Source organism: Narcine bancroftii, chromosome 11 (genome assembly GCF_036971445.1).
Source record: "Narcine bancroftii isolate sNarBan1 chromosome 11, sNarBan1.hap1, whole genome shotgun sequence".
In the NCBI taxonomy this organism is placed as follows: Eukaryota; Metazoa; Chordata; class Chondrichthyes; order Torpediniformes; family Narcinidae; genus Narcine; species Narcine bancroftii.
In genome coordinates, this window is record NC_091479.1 from 6,167,941 (window position 1) to 6,191,450 (window position 23,510).

The following is a 23,510-nucleotide window of genomic DNA, read 5'->3' on the forward strand; positions in this document are numbered from 1 at the left end:
CATCTGCAGTTTTAAAAAAAATTCCATTGCATGTGGTGTGTTTTTGATGCCCGTCTGCAGTGGTATGGTTGCTAAAATGGGTAGTGTCAGTCATGCGTAGATGGACTACACAGGACCATAAGAGTGCCAGAGAAGATCACTGGAGTATCCCTCCCTCCCCATCAATGTGATCTACTGGGTTCATTGTCTGAAGAGGTCATGTAAAATCATTGCTGGACACAGCATCTTTCAGCTGCTCCTGTCGGGGAAGAGATCCAGGAGGATCAGAGCCAGCCCCACCAGGCTGAGGAACAGCTTCTTCCCACGGGCAGTGAGAATGCTGGACGACCCAAGGAACTGCTCACACTCACCCTCTGAGACATTCATATTCACAAAGCAATATTTATTTATTTATTTGTAACGATGAATACTTGTCCTGCATTTGTATTGTGTGATCTACTGGGTTCATTGTCTGAAGAGGTCATGTAAAATCATTGCTGGACACAGCATCTTTCAGCTGCTCCTGTCGGGGAAGAGATCCAGGAGGATCAGAGCCAGCTCCACCAGGCTGAGGAACAGCTTCTTCCCACGGGCAGTGAGAATGCTGGACGACCCAAGGAACTGCTCACACTCACCCTCTGAGACATTCATATTCACAAAGCAATATTTATTTATTTATTTGTAACGATGAATACTTGTCCTGCATTTGTATTGTGTGATCTACTGGGTTCATTGTCTGAAGAGGTCATGTAAAATCATTGCTGGACACAGCATCTTTCAGCTGCTCCTGTCGGGGAAGAGATCCAGGAGGATCAGAGCCAGCTCCACCAGGCTGAGGAACAGCTTCTTCCCACGGGCAGTGAGAATGCTGGACGACCCAAGGAACTGCTCACACTCACCCTCTGAGACATTCATATTCACAAAGCAATATTTATTTATTTATTTGTAACGATGAATACTTGTCCTGCATTTGTATTGTGTGTCTGTGTATTTCGTACCGAGGACCAAAGAACACTGTTTTGTCAGGTTGTACCTGTACAATCAGATGACAATAAACTTGACTTGGCCCTGCATTTGTGAGGTATGTTGTGCCTGATTAACATTTACTCCAATGTTTGTTTCTGTCTATTCTCAGGTTAAAGAAGGCACTGTGTTTTATTTTCACGACGACAGTGAAACATTGATGGACAGTTGGACTGTAATTGTTAATGATTCAAGGATGAACAGGCAGAGTGAGGCAGTGACGACGTATGTAACTGTGCTTCCTGTTAATGACCAACCTCCTCATGTCACCATCAATAATAAACTGAAGGTAATTACTTTGTTCATTTTGCTCTCCGTTGCCACTCTGAGGTTACTGAGTAATAAGGAACAAAACTGCTGGGTTCCAAATAAAACATCGACAAATTTGAGATGTAGCGACATGTGATTTTTCAGACAATTAGCGATAAAGGATGATGTCATTTAAAAGACATTAAAATTTTAATTTTTTTTTCCCCAAACCCCTTCATCTATCTCTGTTCTTGCCAGCTGCCGATCTGGCTGGACCTCCAGCAGAGTACTAGCTCCCTGTAGAGAAAGATGTAATGTCTTCCCAGTGCAGTGAAGGTTGGCCAAGTTCATTCTGGGATGAGGGACGATACCTCTGTGGATTAGAGAAATTTGGGGTTTCTCCTGGAACAAAGTATAGTAAAACCCCAGGAATCCAGAATTCAAGCAACTGGCAAAAAAAATCAAAGAAATAAATTTTAAAAATTAAAATAAATAAGAATAAAATAGTAGGTTAAAAATATGTAAATTTAAAATGGTAAAAGTAAATGTTCCCTGAAGTAACACTTAAACCTGTGGTGAAGATGGGAGCAAATATTCAGCCAGCGGAGGAAGAGCCTTGGTCGGGCTTTGAAACAGCGATGGTGTTGCCCCAGGGTGAAGAGCTGATTGATGCTGCTCGCTGTTGGGGCAAATCCCTTAAAGCATCTCCTTATCTCTGCTTAGTTAGAGTCGCCCCGGTCAGAGGGTTTATCTGTAAACTTGGTGGGGGGGGGGGGTTTAATTATCTGTAATGTTATTGTTCGTCTCTTGGGCAGCTCCATGGGGGTGGGTGGGGGGAGGAACCTGAGGATGCAGCGACGGTTAAATGTTTTCAAAGAATGTGACTGAAAATCAAGTAAAATGCTTAAGGTTTATATATTCATGCAGGTGAAGTTTGTTCAGTGTAAGTAATGTAGTATTTTTGTCTTTTGCACTGTTTATTCTTAATGAAGGTGTATTAGTTATTGTAAGTGTGTGTCTCAAGCAACTGTAAAATACACTTATCAGGCATCTACCAATCCTCACTGGTGCCGGATTTTTTACCCTGATAGAAGGATGTAAAATCCTGAAGAACATATGTAGAGGAGACAGAAACTGTTCCCATCAGCAGAGAGATGGGGACCAGGGGATGAGGAACAAATATGATAGCAAGCAGCAGAGGGGAAAACCTTCCCACGGTGAGAGGCTGGGTGTGGGGCACAGTGCAGGGACTGGCAACAGCGCACAGGGGAGCTGGATAGTGATCCGAAGATGTCACGAAACTGGTTGATTTGTGGCAGCACCACAGTGCAAACATTTATATAAATCACATTACAAAATAAATAGTGCAAGGAAAAGTCAGTGAGGTTAGTTGGGTTCTGTGCTTCATTATTTATTCACGAATCTAACAGCAGAGGGGAAGAAGCTGTCCTTGTGCTGCTGGGGGCCACTAGGTTATGATGAGGGTGGACAGGACAGGTTCCTCAGCCTGACAGACGATGGGAAAAATTGTTTCTGAACCTGGAGGAGCTGGTCTTCAGGCTTTTGTTCCTTCTCCCCGAAGGGAGCAGTGAGAAGAGCTGATGTCCAAGGATCTGGGGTCCTTTATGATGTTGGCTGTCTTCTTGAGGCAGCGCCTCACGTACAGCACCCTCCATACACCTGAGAAGCCAAATGTCCAAAACATTGTGGTGCCCTGAAATAAGGGAATTATATCTAAAAAGTGATGTAATTTCTACATGGCCAGACCAAAACATATACAAATAAAATCTGGAATGTGAACTGTTTGATTACAAATTTAAAACTGTGGAGCACAAGGGCAGATAAAGGAAAAAAGAGACTTTGTCCCAAACATTATGGAAGGCCCTGTACGTGTCTTCAACAGGTAGAATGTCATTTTTTCATTGTTCAGTTCAAAGCTAGTAGATTTTAAATATATTCTAAATTATGGGCTTATTAATCTAATGAAAGGAACTTGTAGGAAATATAAAATTCGTTTGACTTTTTGCATTTGGGGCAGCATGATTGGGGTAGTGGTTAGTGCAGTGCCTTCACAGCGCCAGTGATTGGGACCAGGATTCGAATCTGGCGCTGTCTGTAAAGAGTTTGCACGTTCTCCCTGTGTCTGTGTGGGTTTTCTCTGGGGGCTCCAGTTTCCTCCTACCCTTCAAAATGTAGTGAGGATTGTAGGTCAATTGGGTGTAATTGGGCGGCACGGGCTCGTGGGCCAAAAGGGCCTGTTACCGTGCTCCCCGTCTAAATTTGCTTTGAACCAGTTTTGTGGTTGGCCACCAGGTGCCAGTATTGAGCAGCAATGACTGCTATGGAAAAGCCTGGATCGTTAGAAATAAAGATGAGAGATAAATACGTGAATGGTGACAGAATTAAATCCCATGGGGAATTGGCAGAGAGCACGTTGAGGCCTGCAGTAGGTCAGCCATGAGTACTGCAGGACGAGGCAGGCCTCTTCCTGCTCCTATTTTCTTATACTTCTTGGAATTTTATTTTTAATTAATGTTTAAAATTTAGACAGACAGCATGGTAACAGGCCCTTTCTGCCCACACGCCCATGCTGCCCAATTGCACCCAATTAACCTCCACCCCAGGTACATTTTTGAGTGTGGTTATGAGGATCAGTGCAGCTGGGATTCACCAGTGTGAATAAACCTTATTGTATCAGGTATTGGTGAGGCCGTACCTGGAGTACTGAGGACAGTTTTGGTCGCCTTGCCAACAGAGGGGCGTGGTGGTTAGACTGATGCGGGGAACCGGGGACAATGGTTTGCCTCACAAGGAGAGATTGAGCAAACTGCAAATGAGAAGAATAAGATGAGATGTCATGGAAACCTGCCAGATGTTTAAGGACTTGACAGGCCAGATGAAGAGAGAACATTTCCCCAGCTTGCAGAGTTGAGGACCTGGGGGCACCATCTGAGGGTTCAGGACCGAGGAAAGGAAAACTTTTCTCACTGAAAAGAGGGTGAACCTCTGGAATTCTCCAACAATCATTGTGATCATTAAATGGAGTCTGGGAATTTAGGAAATGAAGAGATTTGGCAATAGTGAGATTTGGTTTCTGGAATGATTCCTGGAATGAAGAGATTAACGTATGAGGAATGTTTGTCTTGGACTGGACTCCTGGGAGTTCAGAAAAATGAGAGGGGTCACAGAAGCATTTCAAATGTAGAAAGCCCTGGAGAGAGGAGATGTGGCAAAGATGGTTTCCCATGGTAGGGGAGTCTAGGACAAGAGGGCACAACTTCAGGTTTGAAGGGCGCCCATTTACAGAGGAATTTCTTTAGCAAGAGAGGGGTGAACCTCTGGAATTTACTACCACAGGTGTTTGTGGAGGCCAGGTCATTGGGTGTATTTAAGGCAGAGATCGAAAAGTATCTGAATAGTCAGGGTATCAAAGTTCATGGGGAGAAGGCCAGGGAGTGGGGCTGAGTGGATCGGTTCATGATGAAATGGCTCCTATATATTATGGTCTTGCAGTCTTAATGGGTGACTGTTGATTACCTCCCTTGGAGACTGTGAACAGTTTTAGGTACCTTTGAAAAAGGATGTGCTGGCGTTGGAGAGGGTTCAGAGAAGATCTACTAGAATGGTACTGGGAACGAAAGGGTTGATTACCCCAGGTTTGTGGGTGAGTGGTGGGAAGTGAGGGTAGTTGAGAATGTTGGGAGAATGAAATTGCATTAGTGTTGGATGAGTCGACATGTCAATGAGCCTGATTCATGCTGTGAGAGTTATGGCTCTTACTCCACGAGGATGTTATTAATCAATGTTCATCAGGAAATTGATGCTATTAATACTCCTAAGAAACATAATGCCAACTAATACTTCAAAAGGACGCATGTCCTCTAATACCCTTAAGGGAAATGGTTAACGTTCCATAACAGCGTTGTCACTTAATATTTCTTCTTGCCCATTGAAACTTCTGTATGTATTATTATTTATACTGAAAAGATCCATGCTGTCTGATTTATACTTCAATGGCCTGGAAATTCTTGAGTACCTTAAATGATTACAATCCTTCATGGAACACACAGAATGTATTGCATCACACAAAAGAATTTATGGCCCCTTGTTTTAATGATCTTACTCAACGGATGTTTATTCTGGACAACATTATTATTCCTGGCAGATCCTCTCTTGTGGAATGACTGAAGCCTGATTGGTCCACTCTTTGAATGCATTCCTACATTTGTCCTTCTATCTACAAGTGGTGTCTGAGTATGGAAATGGCTGATGAATTGGGAGTTACTGTAGCATCAGACAACAGCTCTGGGATTCTGTTGACTGAATCAAAGAGCTGGGGCAGGAAATAGATTTTGTTTTGGATCTGAGCACCTATCTTCATGTTGGAAGGACAAACCAGAAGGCTGAGTACAGGATTAATGGTTGGTTACTTAAAAGTGTGGATGAACAGATGGACCTCGTGGTCCAAATCCATACATCTCTCAAGGTTGCCACACAGGTTGATAGGATAGTTAAGAAGACCTATGGGATGCTGGGCCTTGTTAATAGGGGGATTGAGTTCAAGAGTCGAGAGGTCATGTTGCAACTCTACACAGAGTCCACACAGAGTATTATGCTCAGTTCTGGTCACCTCATTATAGGAAGGATGTGGAAGCTATGGAGAAGGTGCAGAGGAGATTTACCAGGATGTTGCCTGGATTAGAAAATAAGTCTTATGAGGCAAGGGTGGCAGAGCAAGTCACGAAATTCGTTGTTTTGTGGCAGCATCTACAGAGCAAACATTAAATAAATAAAAGTAGTGCACGAAAAGTCAAAGTGAGGCCGTATCATTCAGGAATCTGATGGCGGTGGGGAAGAAGCTGTCCCTTGTGCAGTAGGTTTACAGGAGTGTCCTGACAGGAAAGAGGAACAATTCAGGGCCAGGCAGCCGAAGGCACTGCCAGCTGTGGAGGAGCATTTAGCTTGGCTGAGCGAGGTAGGTGTGTGTGTGTGTGTGTGTGTGTGTGTGTGTGTGTGTGTGTGTGTGGATTTACAGCATGGAGAAAGCACAGGGGAAGTGGGCATTTCAAGTAAAGAGGATTTAACTATTTTCTTTTGCTTTTCCTAGATGTGGGAAGAGAGTGAGGCTGAGATTTCCAAGGATTTACTGTATGCTGAGGACCTTGACAGCCCTGCAGATGAACTGGTTTATTTCATCAGGCCTCCGTCCAATGGATACGTGGCACTTAAACCATTGGTGAACAACAGCATCCTGGAGTTTACCCAGGCCGAGATCAATGCTGGGCAGATCATCTTTGTGCACCACGGTAATCCTACCATCTACCCCAAAAGCAGCCTGGTCTACGCTCCCAGAGACTGGCAGTGCCAAGAGAGAGGGATGGGGTTACCGGGAGTTGCATGGATCGAGGCTAGGGCAGGAGGTTTGGGAGTAGAGTGTGTGATGCAAGGTGTCTTCTTGCCAGAGCCTCTTCCTGGGTTTTTGTTAATGTGGATGGAGAAATATCAGACTGGCAGATAGTCATGAGGTCATATAAGACATAGGAGCAGAAGGAGGCCAATCAGCCCATCGAGTCAGCTCCACCTTTCTATCATGAGCTGATGCATCCACCCACTCAGCCCCATTCCCTGGCCTTCTCCCTGGAACCCTTGATACCCTGGCTATTCAAATACCTGTCAATCTCTGCCATAAATACATCCAATGACCTCATTTCCACAGCCACCTGTGCAACAAGTTCCAAAGACTCACGACCCTCTGATTGAAGAAATTTTTCCATATCTCTGTTTTAAATTGATGCCCTTTTACCATGAAGTTGTGCCATCTTGTCCTAGACTCCCTACCATGGGAAATAACCCTGCCATATCTACTCTGTCCAGACCTTTCAGCATTTGAAATGCCTCTTTGAGGTCCTCCCCTGTTGACTGTTCTCCATCGAGTACAGTCCAAGAGCAGCAATCGTTCCTCATACATTAACCCTTTCATTCCTGGTATCATTCTAGTAAATCTTCTCTGAACCCTCTCCAATGCCAGCACGTCCTTTCTCAAATAAGGTACCTAAAACTGTACACAGTCTCCAAGTGAGGTCTCACCAATGCTCTATAAAGTCTCAACATCACACCCCTGCTCTTACACACTATCCCTCTCGATATGAACGCCAACACTGCATTTTCCTTCACCACCAACTCAACCTGGAGGTCAGCTTTTAGGGTATTCTGCATGAGGACTCCAAATCCCTTTGCAACTCTGAATTTTGATGGAGGTGCTGTTTGAACTTAAAGATGAACATTCTTGGATTGAATCCTACTTCAGTCAAAGACTTTTTTTCAATATTTTTATTAACATTGAAATTTCACATCCAAAAAGACAGACGTATGGATGGATGTTAAAATTTAAAAAGATACAGTACACTTAAATTATATCATTTCATCCAAGGGTCACCACATTTTAATCAAACAGATTAAAAGAAAGAAACTGTTGGGCCAAAACGAGAAAGAAACTATTGGGCCAAAACAAGAAAGAAACTGTTGGGCCAAAACGAGAAAGAAACTGTTGGGCCAAAACGAGAAAGAAACTGTTGGGCCAAAACGAGAAAGAAACTGTTGGGCCAAAACGAGAAAGAAACTGTTGGGCCAAAACGAGAAAGAAACTGTTGGGCCAAAACGAGAAAGAAACTGTTGGGCCAAAACGAGAAAGAAACTGTTGGGCCAAAACGAGAAAGAAACTGTTGGGCCAAAACGAGAAAGAAACTGTTGGGCCAAAACGAGAAAGAAACTGTTGGGCCAAAACGAGAAAGAAACTGTTGGGCCAAAACGAGAAAGAAAATGAAGGCAGAATTTTTATCAGTGATAAATTACATTAGTCAACATTTTTATCTACATCACAAATCAAAAATTATAACAGTAACTCAAAAAGGGTCCCCACACTTTTGAAAATTTACATTCAAATCGGAAATTGAGCGTCTAATCTTCTCTAAGTTTAAACGTGACATGATGTCACGGAGCCATTGAGCAGGATGAGATGGGGTAACGTCCCTCCATCTCAGCAACTCTGCCAACTGAGCCAGAAGAGAAATAAAGCTAATATATGCAGCTCAGATAGCGTTAAAAGTTACGTCACTCTCTCCAACATTATCAAATAAAATAGTTAAGGGATTTGGTTTAAAATTAACTTTAAAAAGTGCAAAGAAAGTTTGAAATACTTAGTTCCAATATTTCTCAAGGCTCTGCCATGTCCAGAACATGAATGAATGAAGTATCTCTGTTGTTGCATTTATCACAATGAGGAGACACGTCCACATAAAAACGAGGTCATTTGACTTTGGACTATTTTGAATTGTAAGAGAAAGTGGGTGGGCAAAGACTCTTGTAATTGCCATTCTTTCACTGATTCCATATATTCTTTAAAAAAAGATCCATCCATTGTCTTGCTTTTCTCTTCTTCTTCCACTTCTTTCTGTTCTTCTTCGTCTTCCTCTGGGTTGACCATCTGTCGTTTCTTTGTTTTCTTTTTACCCTCTTCCTTCTTGTTGTCGTTATTGTCTGTGTTCTGCACCTGTTGCTGTGCTGCAGGTGTCTCTCTCAGCTGTGGAGATCGACTCCGCAGCTGTTTCCCCCTCCCGTCAGTATGGTTTATTTCATGCACATCGCGCATGTGCGGTTGCGCACTTTTACTCGGCTCTGCGAGCCATTTTTGTAGTCCCGAGCCCGGGACCTCCACTGACCTGCGGGAGCGGGCTTCTCTCTCCGCGGCGGGCCTCTTCGGACAGGTAAGGCCTTCACCTTCTTCTTCCGACGTCTTTCCTTCTTCTTTTCTTCCCGTTGTTTTTGGTTTTTCTTTCTTCGCTGCCATTTTCTCTACACTTTTACTTTCACTTTGTTTTGGTTTTTAAGTTTGTGCCTTTGCTTTTTCTCTATCTTTTTTTAACTTTTCTGGAGAGGGTTGGAGTTCCCCGACCGGCCACTACTCCATCACGTGACTCCCCCCGGTGGGCAAAGACTCTTGATGGGGTGTTCTAAATTCAGCACCCTCTGGGTTCAGAAATTTCTTCCTGAACAATGACCCCTGTTTTGAGACTGTGACCCCTGGTCTGGACACCCCAGTCAGAAGACTTCCATTCCTGCATCTACTCTGTCAAGCTTTAGGAATTTCTGTACATTTTGGGGTGGGACCACCCATCCTTCTTCTAAATATTATACACTGCAGGTCCAACTTGTTTAATCTATTCTCATAGGTCAAAGCCACCACCCCAGGAATCCATCTGCTTAATTCCCTCTATCACAGGTATATTTTTTAAAATTTACACATACAGCATGATAACAGACCCTTTCGGCCCACAAGCCCATGTCACCCAGTTGATCTACAACCCCCAGTACATTTTGAACGGTGCGAGGAAACCGGAGCACCCAGAAGAAACCCATTCAGACATGTGGAGAACATACAAGCTCCTTACAGACAGTACGGGGTTTGAACCTTGGTCACTGGCGCTGTAACAGGGTTGCGCTAACCATGCTGCCTCTTTATACCCTTTCTTGTTTGGAAGACACATCTATCATACCTCACTTGCCCTCTCAGCAGACTGGGATATGGAGTAACCAGGGAAATCACCTAACCAGTGTGAGGCAGTAAGGTGGCATAGCTCCACTTCAAAATCTCCTTCAAAGGTGAATGAGTGCTCTAGCGTTACTGTATTGGACACCATCTTGGATTTGTAAGGAAGGCCCTGTCTATTCTGTTTTATATCTCTGAGTTACAGATGGGCCCTCCCCAACCTTAGCCCTAACATTACAGTAAACTAATCGGAGGGAGACTGGAAGAACCCCCTTCCCATCTTAATAGTGATTAACATTGGCAATGTTCCAACTCTCCTTCCCAGGTGCCAAATCCTACCATAATATTCTCGCTTACACCGACTCAAGCACTGGGATGATTGCATCTCCCCAGGCTCTTCCCTACTGGCAGAAGCTCCCCTTTCCACCCTTCCCTGCCTCGACCTTCTCCTTCTCGGCTGATGCTAGAGAGGAACCTCTCGCTCTCCCCACCACTTGTCCACTTTCCCACCACTTCTGACCATGTCTTCTCTCCCTGAGTCTGCCAGGCCTCCGACTCCACTGAAGGGATTGACACTTTGCTTCTGTAGCCAAATTCAGTAAGTTGTGACAAATCGAATGGACAGAAGCTGGTGACTACAGTCAGGTAACTTTGCTCGAAGCAAGAAACCTGTGCAATGAACAGCATATTCTAATGTACTTAACCCCTTTGTGTTTCTCCAGGATCATCGTCTGGAGGATTTCGCTTTCATGTGTCTGATGGAATTAACGTCACTCCCAGCCAGACATTCACAGTCAGGGCTAGATCCCTGCATATTCAGATCGAAACTGAGGAGCCTCTTGTTATTTATCCGGGTATGTGGGCATGGGTGGTACGGTCGTGGGTAACCAGTGTGGTACGGACGTGGGTAGCCAGCGTGGTACGGACGTGGGTAGCCAGCGTGGTACGGACGTGGGTAGCCAGCGTAGTGTAGGTAACTAGTGTGGGCTGCATCAGACTATATGCTCAGGGCCTTTGCAGATATGCCCCCTCCCCCAAGCCTCCAGAACAAAAGCAGAGGGAGCCTAGGTGTATAGCTGAGTGTCCACCCAATCCTCACTGACACAGGCTGGGAGGGGCACAGAGAGGTGCCTCACACGGGTTGTAGTGTGGAACTGATATGAATGCTCAGTCCTGATTTAATTCCTCCTCTCTTCACCAGGATCACGCCAACCAATCACGACCCGGCACCTAAAAGCAAGAACTAAAGATAACAACAAAGGGAAGAACCGGCCATTCACATATACGGTTGTAACTGCTCCTGCTCTGGGACAACTGGTTACCGTGCACGAGAATGGAACCAGGAATGTTTTCAGCTTCACTGAAGAAGATGTGAGTTGCTGTTTCATTTCCCTTTCCGAGAGTTATAGAATAGAACCCCTGGTGAATCCAGGTGAATGGAGAGCTGAGTTCCATGTTGTTCCCGAAGTAACGGCGGTGGACTGCAGGCAGTCAGTGGATAGAGAGGGATGCCGGGGGCTTTGTCATGGTTTGTCTCCAGCATGACAGAGGACTGACTCTCTGATCTATGGGCTGTTCCCAGGGACACACACACACACAGTCTGACATCCAGGACTGCTGGAAGACCATCAACTCGGTAAAAGTCACACTTTGGTCTGCCTGAAACCTGTTGGTCTTTCAGCACACGGAGATGTGGGTGAGGGAATGCTGCCAGCTGGCACATTCCAGGCTGCAGGAGTACCTACTGAGGGATGCACCGAGCCTTGGCACAGCCAACTTGAGGGTGCTGTGGGGCACGGTCTAGAGTCCTCCCACAACCAGACACGGGGCGGGTGGGGGGAGTAAGGCAAGGTGCCACGGTGTGGTAATGGTGTAAATGGAATCAAATGTAACAAGGCACAGTGATGGGGAATAAAACACACAGAGATGCTGAGGAACTCAGCCAATCTCACAGCACCGACATTTTGGGCCTGAGCCTTTCTTCAAGGAATAAGCAAAGAACAGGAAAGTGTTAAGGCTGGCTGGGGGAGGAGTCCAGGCCAACAAAAGGTGTTAATTGGATGTGATAAGAGGACAGGTTAGAATTGATTTTGGGTCTGTGAAAGGAGATGGAGGGAAGAGAGGGAGGCAGAGCCGGGGGAAGGGTGTCGAGGAAGAAGAAATGGGGTTAATGGCATCCAGTTTTGGTGGCCCAGTCGGAAGATGAGGTGTTACTCCTCCAATTTGCAGGTGAAAGAGCATGAGACCATGGACAGACATGTGAGCAAGAGAATGGGATGGGGAATTGAAATGGGTGGCCACTGGAGGAATCCCTGTTATTGCTATTGTGACGGGAATGTATGGATATGAAAGCAAGGGTGGGAACTCGGAATGGTTTTTCTTTTGTAAATAATTTATTTTGAATAGTCTCTGGTGGGGGAGGGTTTGGGGGGGGTGAACACACGCTCCCCTGGGACTGGGTGTGATGCTTGTGTAGACTGCAAGGAGAGGACCAAATCAAGTTTGACAGTAAAAAGCAGCCCCTGGACTAGGACATTGCAAACAAAGGCGCAAGTGGTGGGGAATGTTTGGAGCATTGACAAGGTGACCATGCGTTAGAGGCTGCGCACCAGTCCGGAGTTCGAGGTTGGTACTGTGCACCAGTCGGATGGGAAATGTCAAATGAAACATCTAAAACGGCAAATGTCATCATTCTGAAATTCAAACAGAAAGTGCTGCAAATCTTGGGTTCAGCAGCATCTGTGGAGAGAGAAAACAAGTTGTGTTTCTGGCTAATGATCCTCTTCAGAACCCATCTCTTGTTCGTGTGGGTGAGTCTGTCCACAGTCGGCCTCCCTGTGTTGGAGAGCTGCTGACTGATGAAACCTGGAGCATTGATCATGCCAGAATCAAAATCAGGATCTATTGTCATGAGCATGTCATGAAATGTGTTGTTTTGCGGCAGTGTCACAGGGCAAACATTTATATAAACCACCTTACAAAATAAATTAAAATACTGCAAGAAAAAAACAAGTGAGGCAGTGTCTGTGGAGGGGGAGAAGCTGTCCTTGTGCTAATGGGTGCTCGTCTTCAGGCTCCTGTACCTTTTTCCCAATGGCCTGGGTGGTGGAGGTGGGGGGGGGGGGGGGGGCTTGGTCCTTGAGGATAGAAGCTGTTTTCTTAAGACACCACCTCATGTAGATGTCCCTGATGGAGTGAAGTCTGGTTCCCGTGATGTCGCAGGCCAAGTTAACAACCCTCTGGAGTTTTTTCTTGTCCTGAGCGTTGGCACCGCTGTACCAGACAGTGATGCAACCAGCTAGAATGTCAGTCCCTGTGTAAAGTTAAACCAGAAAACTGTCGCCCTGTGATGGAAAAACAGATTCAATAATCTCTGACAAAACTCATTCTCTTGAAAACTAGTAGCAGAACATGTAACTAGTAGCGGAACGTGTAACTAGTAGCGGAACGTGTAACTAGTAGCGGAACGTGTAACTAGTAACGGAACGTGTAACTAGTAACGGAACGTGTAACTAGTAACAGAACATGTCTGCCAATGAACATTGAACCATATTTGATTAACTTGCGTTCTTTGTTTAGTGGAGAGACTTGTTCAGGGGTGTGGATTTTCAAAGTAGTTTTGTTAAGATACAACATAATAAGGTGAGCCCATGGGGTTAAAAAGATTGGAAAGAATATTAGATAGGTAAAAGAAAGCAGGGAGCACAGTGACGAGCAGTTGTTTGCAGACCAGAGAGATATTGTTCCCCGAGAATTGATACTGCGACATAAACTAGGCTTGATGGCATTATTACAATGTTTGCAGAAGTCAGAGAACAGAAAATTATAGTAAACAGTGAGGTAATCAGAGAGCAAGATGCAGACTGGTGGAAGGGGTAGTCAAAGTAACGGCCAGATCCTATTTAACACTGAGAGGCTATGCTGTTTGGTGAGAAATTGGAGAAGTCTATTGGTACAATGGAAAATGATACAATTATAAAGGAGTACAGGAGGAGGGTGGGTGTTTTAAAAGTGGCAGCAAAATCTTGCTCTCAACATCAACAAGGCCAAGGAGCTTATTATGTATTTTCAGAAGGGAAGAGGGAACCATTACCCATCTTCATTGGCGGGATGGTGTTGGAGAGGGTTATTAAGTTATGGGGATAAGGCTGGAAAGGGGTACTGATGGTAGAGATCAGCCATGATCTGTAAAATGGCGGTGCTGGCTCTACGGGCCGACGGGCCTACTCCAGCTCCTATTGTCTATTATTGTCTATTGACCTCTCCTGGAGCCAGCACATCAAAGCAACCATGATAAAGGCCCAGCAACGCCTCTACTTTTATAAGAAGCCTGAGAAGATGTGGGGTCATTGAATTCTCTATGAAACTTCAACCGTTTTAGTGTGGAAAGTGTAGCAGCAGGTTGCATTATACCCCGTTCTGATAATTCAGGTGCCCAGGAATGCAGAAGGCCACAGAAAATAGCAAACACAGCTAGGTCCATCACAGGCTCCAACCTCCCATCCATTGAAGACATCTTTGTGAGGCGCTGCCTCGAGAAGGCTCATCATAAAAGTATCCCGTCACCCTGGTCACAACCTTGTCTCACTGCTACCTTTGGTAAGAAGGTACAGAAGCTGAAGGCCAGTACCTCTAGGTCCAAGAACAGTTTTTTTTTCCAAAAGCTATAAGGCTGTTGAACCTCCTCTTTTCAACCTACTTCAAGACCACAGACAGACATGTCTGCACTATTTCATTTACTGAACTTAGGAAAGGAATTAGGCCATTCAGCCCATCAAGTCTGCTTTGCCATTCCAATCATGGCTGATGCATTTTTTCTTTCATCCCCATTCTCCTGTCTTTTGTCGTTTTATTACAAAAATATCTGTTTGGCTGCAGCTGGTAAGTATGTTGGTGCGTTATACATTGTTTAAGACATTGGACAGGCCAAATTTGGAATATTGTGTGCAGTTTTGGTTGCCGAACTGCAGGAAGGATATCAATCAGATTGAAAGAGTGCAGAGAAGATTTACTAGGATGTTGCTGGGTCTTCAGGAGTTGAGTTACAGGGAAGGATTGAACAGGTTAGGATTTTATTCCTTGGAGTGAAGAAAAATGAGGGGAAATTTGATCGAGGTTTACAAAATTATGAGAGGTATAGACAGAGTGGATGCGAATAGACTTTTTCCACTTAGATTGAGAGAAATAATTACGAGAGGTCATATTTTTAAGCTGAAGGGAGAGAGGTTTAGGGGGAAATTTTTCACTCAGTGGTGGAGTGTGGAATGAGCTGTCATCTGATGTGTTGAATGCAGGCTTGATCGTGTGTTTTAAGAATAAATTGGATAAATACATGAATGGGAGAGGACAAGAGGGTTATGGAATGGGATCCCAGGTCAGTGGGACTAGGGAGATGATGGTTGGCACAGACTAGAAAGGCCAAATGGCCTGTTTTCCTGTGCAGTAGTGTTCTATGGTTCTTACCTGTATGACAGTAAACATTATTATAAAATTTAATCTTTTTTCTTTCTTTTTTTTTTCTTTGGCTTGGCTTCGCGGACGAAGCTTTATGGAGGGGGTAAAAAGTCCACGTCAGCTGCAGGCTCGTTTGTGGCTGATCAGTCCGATGCGGGACAGGCAGACACGATTGCAGCGGTTGCAAGGGAAAATTGGTTGGTTGGGGTTGGGTGTTGGGTTTTTCCTCCTTTGCCTTTTGTCAGTGAGGTGGGCTCTGCGGTCTTCTTCAAAGGAGGCTGCTGCCCGCCAAACTGTGAGGCGCCAAGATGCACGGTTTGAGGCGTTATCAGCCCACTGGCGGTGGTCAATGTGGCAGGCACCAAGAGATTTCTTTAGGCAGTCCTTGTACCTTTTCTTTGGTGCACCTCTGTCACGGTGGCCAGTGGAGAGCTCGCCATATAATACGATCTTGGGAAGGCGATGGTCCTCCATTCTGGAGACGTGACCCATCCAGCGCAGCTGGATCTTCAGCAGCGTGGACTCGATGCTGTCGACCTCTGCCATCTCGAGTACCTCGACGTTAGGGGTGTGAGCGCTCCAATGGATGTTGAGGATGGAGCGGAGACAACGCTGGTGGAAGCGTTCTAGGAGCCGTAGGTGGTGCCGGTAGAGGACCCATGATTCGGAGCCGAACAGGAGTGTGGGTATGACAACGGCTCTGTATACGCTTATCTTTGTGAGGTTTTTCAGTTGGTTGTTTTTCCAGACTCTTTTGTGTAGTCTTCCAAAGGCGCTATTTGCCTTGGCGAGTCTGTTGTCTATCTCATTGTCGATCCTTGTATCTGATGAAATGGTGCAGCCGAGATAGGTAAACTGGTTGACCGTTTTGAGTTTTGTGTGCCCGATGGAGATGTGGGGGGGCTGGTAGTCATGGTGGGGAGCTGGCTGATGGAGGACCTCAGTTTTCTTCAGGCTGACTTCCAGGCCAAACATTTTGGCAGTTTCCGCAAAGCAGGACGTCAAGCGCTGAAGAGCTGGCTCTGAATGGGCAACTAAAGCGGCATCATCTGCAAAGAGTAGTTCACGGACAAGTTTCTCTTGTGTCTTGGTGTGAGCTTGCAGGCGCCTCAGATTGAAGAGACTGCCATCCGTGCGGTACCGGATGTAAACAGCGTCTTCATTGTTGGGGTCTTTCATGGCTTGGTTCAGCATCATGCTGAAGAAGATTGAAAAGAGGGTTGGTGCGAGAACACAGCCTTGCTTCACGCCATTGTTAATGGAGAAGGGTTCAGAGAGCTCATTGCTGTATCTGACCCGACCTTGTTGGTTTTCGTGCAGTTGGATAATCATGTTGAGGAACTTTGGGGGACATCCGATGCGCTCTAGTATTTGCCAAAGCCCTTTCCTGCTCACGGTGTCGAAGGCTTTGGTGAGGTCAACAAAGGTGATGTAGAGTCCTTTGTTTTGTTCTCTGCACTTTTCTTGGAGCTGTCTGAGGGCAAAGACCATGTCAGTGGTTCCTCTGTTTGCGCGAAAGCCGCACTGTGATTCTGGGAGGACATTCTCAGCGACACTAGGTATTTAATACAACAGTTTAAAATGGCACATAGGAAGCTATATAATGGGGCATAGATTTCATACATAATAATACTACACTTATAGAATTGTAGGATGTTTATGGATTAATCCCAGCTGGAACATTGTGTTCATTTCTGGGACCCGTACTCTAGGAAGGATATGAAGATGTTGCGAGGAGATTTACTGGAACTGTGGATGATAGAAACTGGTACTGTTCACTGAAAGGAGAGAGAGAATGGCACCATCCAAATTTACGGAGGCCGAGTCGCCAGACTGGTGGAAGAAAGAACCAGTTGTAATCCAGACAATTACAGCTTTAAGATTCAGTTGTCACTTTCAGAGGGGGGAAGTCAGATAAATACTTGGAATTGAAGCATTTTGCAAGGGTCTGGGAGAGAGTGAGGTGGAAAGTGGGGTTGAATGATCTCCTGAGTTGTGCTGTGACAGGACGGAAGACAGAGTTCAGGGTAAACAGGAATACAAAAGAAGATAACTACCCTTGTAACTTGAACCGTGGAGTTTTGGTTTAATGGTTTGTTGCTGAAGCATGGCTCTCTAACTCTTGCTATTGTTGGTGTCAAGGGAGATAAATGAGTTTCTAAAATCACATTGCTCATGCTTCATACTGGAAGAATGTTTTAATATCCTCTGAAAGTAAAGCCACCTCATAGGCTTCAGAGTTACGTCTCCAACCAGGACACCGTTACCTTATCTGCCGGGCAGTGTGTGCATGGTAAAACTCATTCACACACTGCCTGCTGGCTGGGTAATTTCCTTCAAGGTTCCTTTAACTTTAGTTTCTAGAAATGTTAAAATGTCAGAGCTAAACAATCTCTATCAGGACAGGTACAGAGTCATTTATCAGAAGTTAAACACCTCAGTTAACTCTCCGGCACAGGCTCTGGGTTAAAATGATGAATTGAGTGAACCACGGAAGTCTGCAGACTCTGTGATTGTAGTAAAACCACACAGAAACGCTGGAGGAACTCAGCCGGTCTCGCAGTGTCCACAGGAGGTAGTGATACATTACCGACATTTTGGGTCTGAGCCCTTCTTCAAGGTACAAGCAAAGAACAGGAAGGTGTCAGAATAAAGATGGTGCTGGCCAGACCAACAACAGGAGTTCATTGGATATGTTTGGCCCTGTGAAGGGGACAGAGCTGGGGAAAAGGCGACATGGGAAGAAGGTGGGTGGGGGCAGTTTTAACGGAAACTGGAGAAGTCTAAGTTAATGCCATCCAGTTGGAGGGTGCCCACATGGAAGCTGAGGATGGTCTCAGTCTGGCAGGACATGAGACCATGGACAGAATGTCAGCAAGGGAATGGGACGGTGAATTGAAATTACACATTAAATCACTGTCAGCTCAGAAATTCCAAGGATGTGCTCAGTTCAGGTTCCCCTTTATTGTGACGTACTAGGGTGCAGTGAAAAGATTTGTTGTGCACGCTATCCGCCAAGTCAACCCATGGATAAGTCCAGCACATAATATACAGGACAGAGTGCAAGAGGTTCACAGAGAGACCAGTTCAAATGGAGCAAGTGCAACATTATTTTACAGGCCCCCAGTTACAGTGGGAAAGAATGGGTCTTTGACAGGGTAAACTGTGGCAAGGATACTCAGGATCAGGATTTATTGTCATGAGCAGGCCACAAAATTCATTGTTCTGCAGTAGCATCACAGAGCAAATATTGCTGTAAAATTACATTTACAAATAAATTAGTGCAAAACAGAAGATTAAGTGAGGCAGTGTCTGTGGCCCATTGTCCATTCAGGAATCTGATGGCAGCAGGGAAGTGCCTCTGGGAGCTCATCTTCAGGCTCCTGTACTTTTTTCCTGATGGTAGCAGAGCGAAGAGGGCATGGCCTGGGTGGTGGGGTCCTTGAGGATAAAGGCTCCTTCCTTAAGACACCATCTCTTTTGCACCGAGGACTGGAGAATGCTGTTTCATTTGCTTGTACTTGGCTTGAACTGTTGTACAGAGTGAGGGATAGTAAAACATATCCAGGATAATGTTTGGCAGTGTTCCCAATGATGTTCATCCTTCCACCAACAGCTGGAGGCTGCCAACATTTTCTACCAACATGACTGGCCCAAGGAGCCCCTCTGGAAGAGTCCAGATTCATTCCAGTTCACAGTTTCCTCTCCTCCGGCAGTTACAGAGAGGCACAACCTAACCCTGTGGATCTCCTTTGAGAACCATAGCCCTGGACAAGGTACCCAGCTTTGGAGGAACAAAGGTAAGCTTAAGGTCAGACACTATTTATTGTCATGTTAAAAACAGAAATGTAATATTAAATGAAATTGCTTTAGTTTGCCATGACGAAGATAGATAGGTTTTTCGATAGACTGCGTGATTTTGCCAGTCTGAAGGATGTTCACAAACGAACGATCAAAACTCCAGATCTCAGTTTCTCAATGCGTTTAGACAGGTGCCAGAAGAGCGGGAAGTAAAGAGGCGGGACTTGCAATGAATCCGCGGCAATGTCCTGTTCATTAGCCCATTGTTCACAGATGCCTGCACATCACTTTTGACTGCAGATGTTCCGGGAAATTGACAAGGGGTCTAGGAGGTAAAATGTCGTGATACAGGAATGGCCCCTTCAATCCCGTTCTGAGCTTCTAACACAGCTCGCGTTCCAGGGATTAGCATTGCCTGGCGCCCCCTACAGTCAGAGAAAGAGAAGCACCATCACATTCCATTACCTCCCCATCTCCAGCCGGACATGATTTTTGAATACGTTTGCACAGGCATTCACGACTCTTGGTTAGCCAGCCAACATAGTCGACAGTTGGAGAGGGGTTTGGTACCTTTGATGCTGGCCCTGGTGTCAAATGATTAAATGATTAGAGGCAGCACAGTCAGCGAAGCGGTTCGTGCACCACTGTTGCAGCGACTGGGACTGGGAACAAATCCCATGCCGTCTGTAAGGAGTTTGTATGTTCTCCCCATGTCTGCGTGGGTTTCCCCTGGGGCTCTGGTTTCCTTCCACCATTCAAAATGTACCGAGGGTTGTAATTGGGCGGCACAGGCTTGTGGGCCAAAAGGGCCAGTTACTGTGCTGTATGTCTAAATTTACCCAAAAAATGTACAAGATTCTTTGAAGTATGTGGGTGAAAAGTTACTGGGTTAAGGTTGCGAATGGCAAACAGGCTTAAGGTGCTGAGTAGCAACTGCAGCTCCTAGTTCATATGTTTACACCTTCCCATGTATATTCTCCCCTTTACTCTCTTAACCCCAAACTTCTCCTTTCTTATCTCCCTGATTTAGTTGCTCCAGCATTGGTGGCAATGTTTGAAATGGATTCTTTGTTAAGTAATTGGCAGTGTTATGGGAAGGTTAATGGGGCGATGGCATGTATTAACACTGGCTATTGCTGTCAGAAACAAATCGGACGGAGAGCTGCAAGATCGGGATCGAGAACGGGACTCACCCACTTCTGTATCGTTCTCTTTGCTGTATGAAGTTCACTGTTTGACCTGCTGAGTTTCTCCAGTGTCGTGTTTTTACAGACCCCTTGATTGCTCAGGGGTCTCAAGCACCAGGTCACAGGTTCAGGAGAAGACTGAGGCTGTGAAAAGCTCAGCCAGTTAGTGACTGACCCCAATCCTGTCAACATTAAGCAGTAGAGAGATGGCTGAAGGAAAGGAGAATGTCAGAACTGGCTCAGAAATGAAGTTTCTTTCTTCCTTCCCCAGGTCTGAAGTTACCTCAAGGTCAAAGTGCAGCAATTGACCAGTCTGCTTTGGACGCCTCAAACCTTCTGGCATCAGTGCCTGTGTCCATTCAGCCTACCTACGATGTGATATTTGAGGTGACCGCCCAGCCGGTCCATGGCTTTCTCTCACGGGCTGGTGGCAGGAGTGTCCGACACTTCACACAGTCAGACTTGCTGTTGTCTGCGTTGGCGTACACTCACACCAGCTCAGGGTCATTGTCCGATAGCTTTGCCTTCCGAGCCTGGCTGGAACCAAGGAGAAAGCCATTGTCACGGCCAATGGACAACAGAACTGCCATTGTTATTTCTGAGCTCTTCAACATAACTGTGGTCCCAGTGGAGGGGCAACCTCCACAGATTATGGCCACAGAATTAACTCTTCATGTGCTGCAAGGCTCCAGCCTGATTCTGAGACACCACCACTTGCACACTGTCGACCCTGATAACACGCCGGAACAAATTCACTACAGTATTGTCACAGGTCCAGACAATGGCTTCTTTGTGCATCTGATTAACACCAGCATAGCCATAAACCAATTCACACAAGCGGATATCAATGCTGGCAAAGTGCTATTCCAAGCATCTGGCCCACCAGCTACCAGCAAATTCCATTTCAGAGTCTCCGACAGGAAACATTCAGCAGTCGGGGGCTCCGTCACTGTTGAGGTTGTGCCAGTCGCTGTGACCAGGATTCCTAACAAAGAGACTATGTTACGACAGGGTGAACCAGCAGTGGTCATCACCAGAGAACAGCTTCCAGGTGATACCGAAGGTGATGATAAAATATTGTACAAAATAATTCAACAACCAAGGCACGGGGAGGTAATTGTAAACAAGGCCGTGGTGTCCGAGTTCTCACAGAAGCAGGTCGACAACAAACAACTTGAATACCAAATGACAGACCTCTCCATTTCCCAGGACAGCTTCCAGGTTTGGGCCCTGACCCGCGAGGGGAACATTTCTGGGTCAGTAAACGTTACCGTGCAACCGCTGGTGAGAGTGGCCCATGACCTAGAATGGCCCAGAAGTACCACCATTTTGATTGATACAAATGTTTTGGATGCGAGCGAACTGGGGAATAAGACCCAAAGTGTTCCCTCCTTCCACATCATACAGCAGCCCAAAGTCGGCCAACTCATCAGGCTGCATCGACAGAATGGAACTCACAGTCTCCTCAGTGAGAACTTTACCCAGGCTGACCTCGAAGACAAAGTTATTGCAATAGAAGTCTTCGATTCTGATGAGGATGGGGATTACCCAGAGATGGATGGCTTCCAGTTTCTCTTGAAAGCTGCCGGAGTGCCACCTGGGAAAGGTGCTTTGGAATTTAGGGCTGTCCCATACATACCGAATGGCCATTACAATGCCATATTGCTTAAAACTTCTTTCCCAGGCAGCCCGACAGCTCGGGGTGGAAGTGAAATGGATGTATATTCCCCCACAGTGACGCGGAATCGCTTTGGATTCGGAGCAAGAGGCAGCGAGCCAACGTGGGATGGTGTAACCACAGAGATCCAACCAACGGCGAGCCACGAGAGAGCTCTTTCTGCAACAGGCAATAATCTCACGGCGATCGTCATTGCCGTTATCCTCGTCGCCTTATTGTTGCTGATACTTGTAATAATCGTCATATGCATTACAAAACGCAACAAGACCGGCAAGCACAATGTGCAGGCACCTCCCTCTAAGCCAAGGAATGGCGTGGTGGAGAGACAGACCTTTAAGAAAACAGATTATGCTCAATCTGTGCCTCTGGTGAATGTCAGGCCACTGAATGGTACAGAGGCGCAATGCAACAGTGGACATGTTAACCCTGAAGTGAACCACTTGTGCCAAACAAGCAAAACTGCAGTAAAAACCAATCACTACTGGGTATGATCCCTGTACCCGTTCACTTCCCCCCACCATCCCACCTCTGGAAGGTGCTGCCAGTGAGTTACAAAACAGATTGAACCAGATCACTCCCTGCACCTTAAGAACGAGAGACAGTTCGGTTCCCATTGTGCTTATAGCTTTACTTCGCAATCTTCCACACACCCCCACTGTCTGTTGAAGGTAGATAATTTTCCACACTAAATGCCTTATTAGCTCCAAGATGACCTGTTACAAAGATTAATATAACTGATTTTTATAAAAAGAATATTTCAAAATAATATTTATTCCAATTGAAAGCAAGCCCTTGGAGATGCTAATTACACAAGGGGCCAGCAGATCCTATTGATGGGGATTTGAACGAGCTATGGAGAGATTGCGATGGGATTTGGGCTGTGTTTGTTGTAAGCTGTAAAGGATTATTAAAGATTTGGTTATTTAGTAGGATTTGCTCCTGTTCAGAATGTGTTCTCTACGGCTGATATGCACATTGACACCATCCACTTCCCCAGGATATAAAGGTTTGCAGAGATTCCCAGCGATGGCTGTGTTGGCTTGGATCATTTTCAGTTCCATTCCCTGTTCCCAAGGTCATACTGCCTCAGTGTGAGGTCATCACCTTACACACCCATAGCATTGCAGTGTCAGGCATTCTCCTTGCTGAAGTTGCAGGTTCAAAGCTCTGGACAACAAATTTTTCTGAAAGGTTTGCTTCCTGAAAAAAAAATGGGGATCATGGTCGACAGCTTCAAGCTGAATACAAAGATAATTTCAAATTTGCTGCATCGTGTAGGAAGTTGGAGAAACCTAAAATTAACTTTTATTGAATTTAGCATGTTTAATTCCATCAAGATGCTGACACATTGCATTAGTTCAACCGACCTAAAAATGGTTTGGTATTTATTTTAGTTTGTACTTGGCATCTGATGCCTCTTGTGTCAGTATCCAACAGTAGTTGACCAGCACTGATGGATTCCAGTGGCCCTGATCCCGCTTTTCCACGGTTGCAATATCCTGGTGAAACCTTTCACCGTGTTCGTCACTGATAGCACCAAGATCAGCGGGGAAGAAGGTCCAAGTGCGAATGCAGAAAATGAAATTTCAATGAC

General features: G+C 45.6%; 1 protein-coding gene across 1 annotated transcript in view; it reads left to right on the top strand.

The window, feature by feature from the left end:
• Nucleotides 1-22,943, top strand: part of LOC138745843 (chondroitin sulfate proteoglycan 4-like) — a gene marked incomplete at its 5' end in the record, with an annotated part of 85,636 nt that extends 62,693 nt beyond the window's left edge. The window contains 6 exons of the mRNA XM_069903225.1: nt 1,115-1,291; nt 6,359-6,557; nt 10,519-10,650; nt 10,998-11,167; nt 18,867-19,050; nt 20,510-22,943. Coding sequence (XP_069759326.1) covers nt 1,115-1,291; nt 6,359-6,557; nt 10,519-10,650; nt 10,998-11,167; nt 18,867-19,050; nt 20,510-22,407 — 2,760 coding nt within the window. The remainder of the gene's footprint in view (nt 1-1,114; nt 1,292-6,358; nt 6,558-10,518; nt 10,651-10,997; nt 11,168-18,866; nt 19,051-20,509) is intronic.
• Nucleotides 22,944-23,510: the final 567 nt, after the last annotated feature.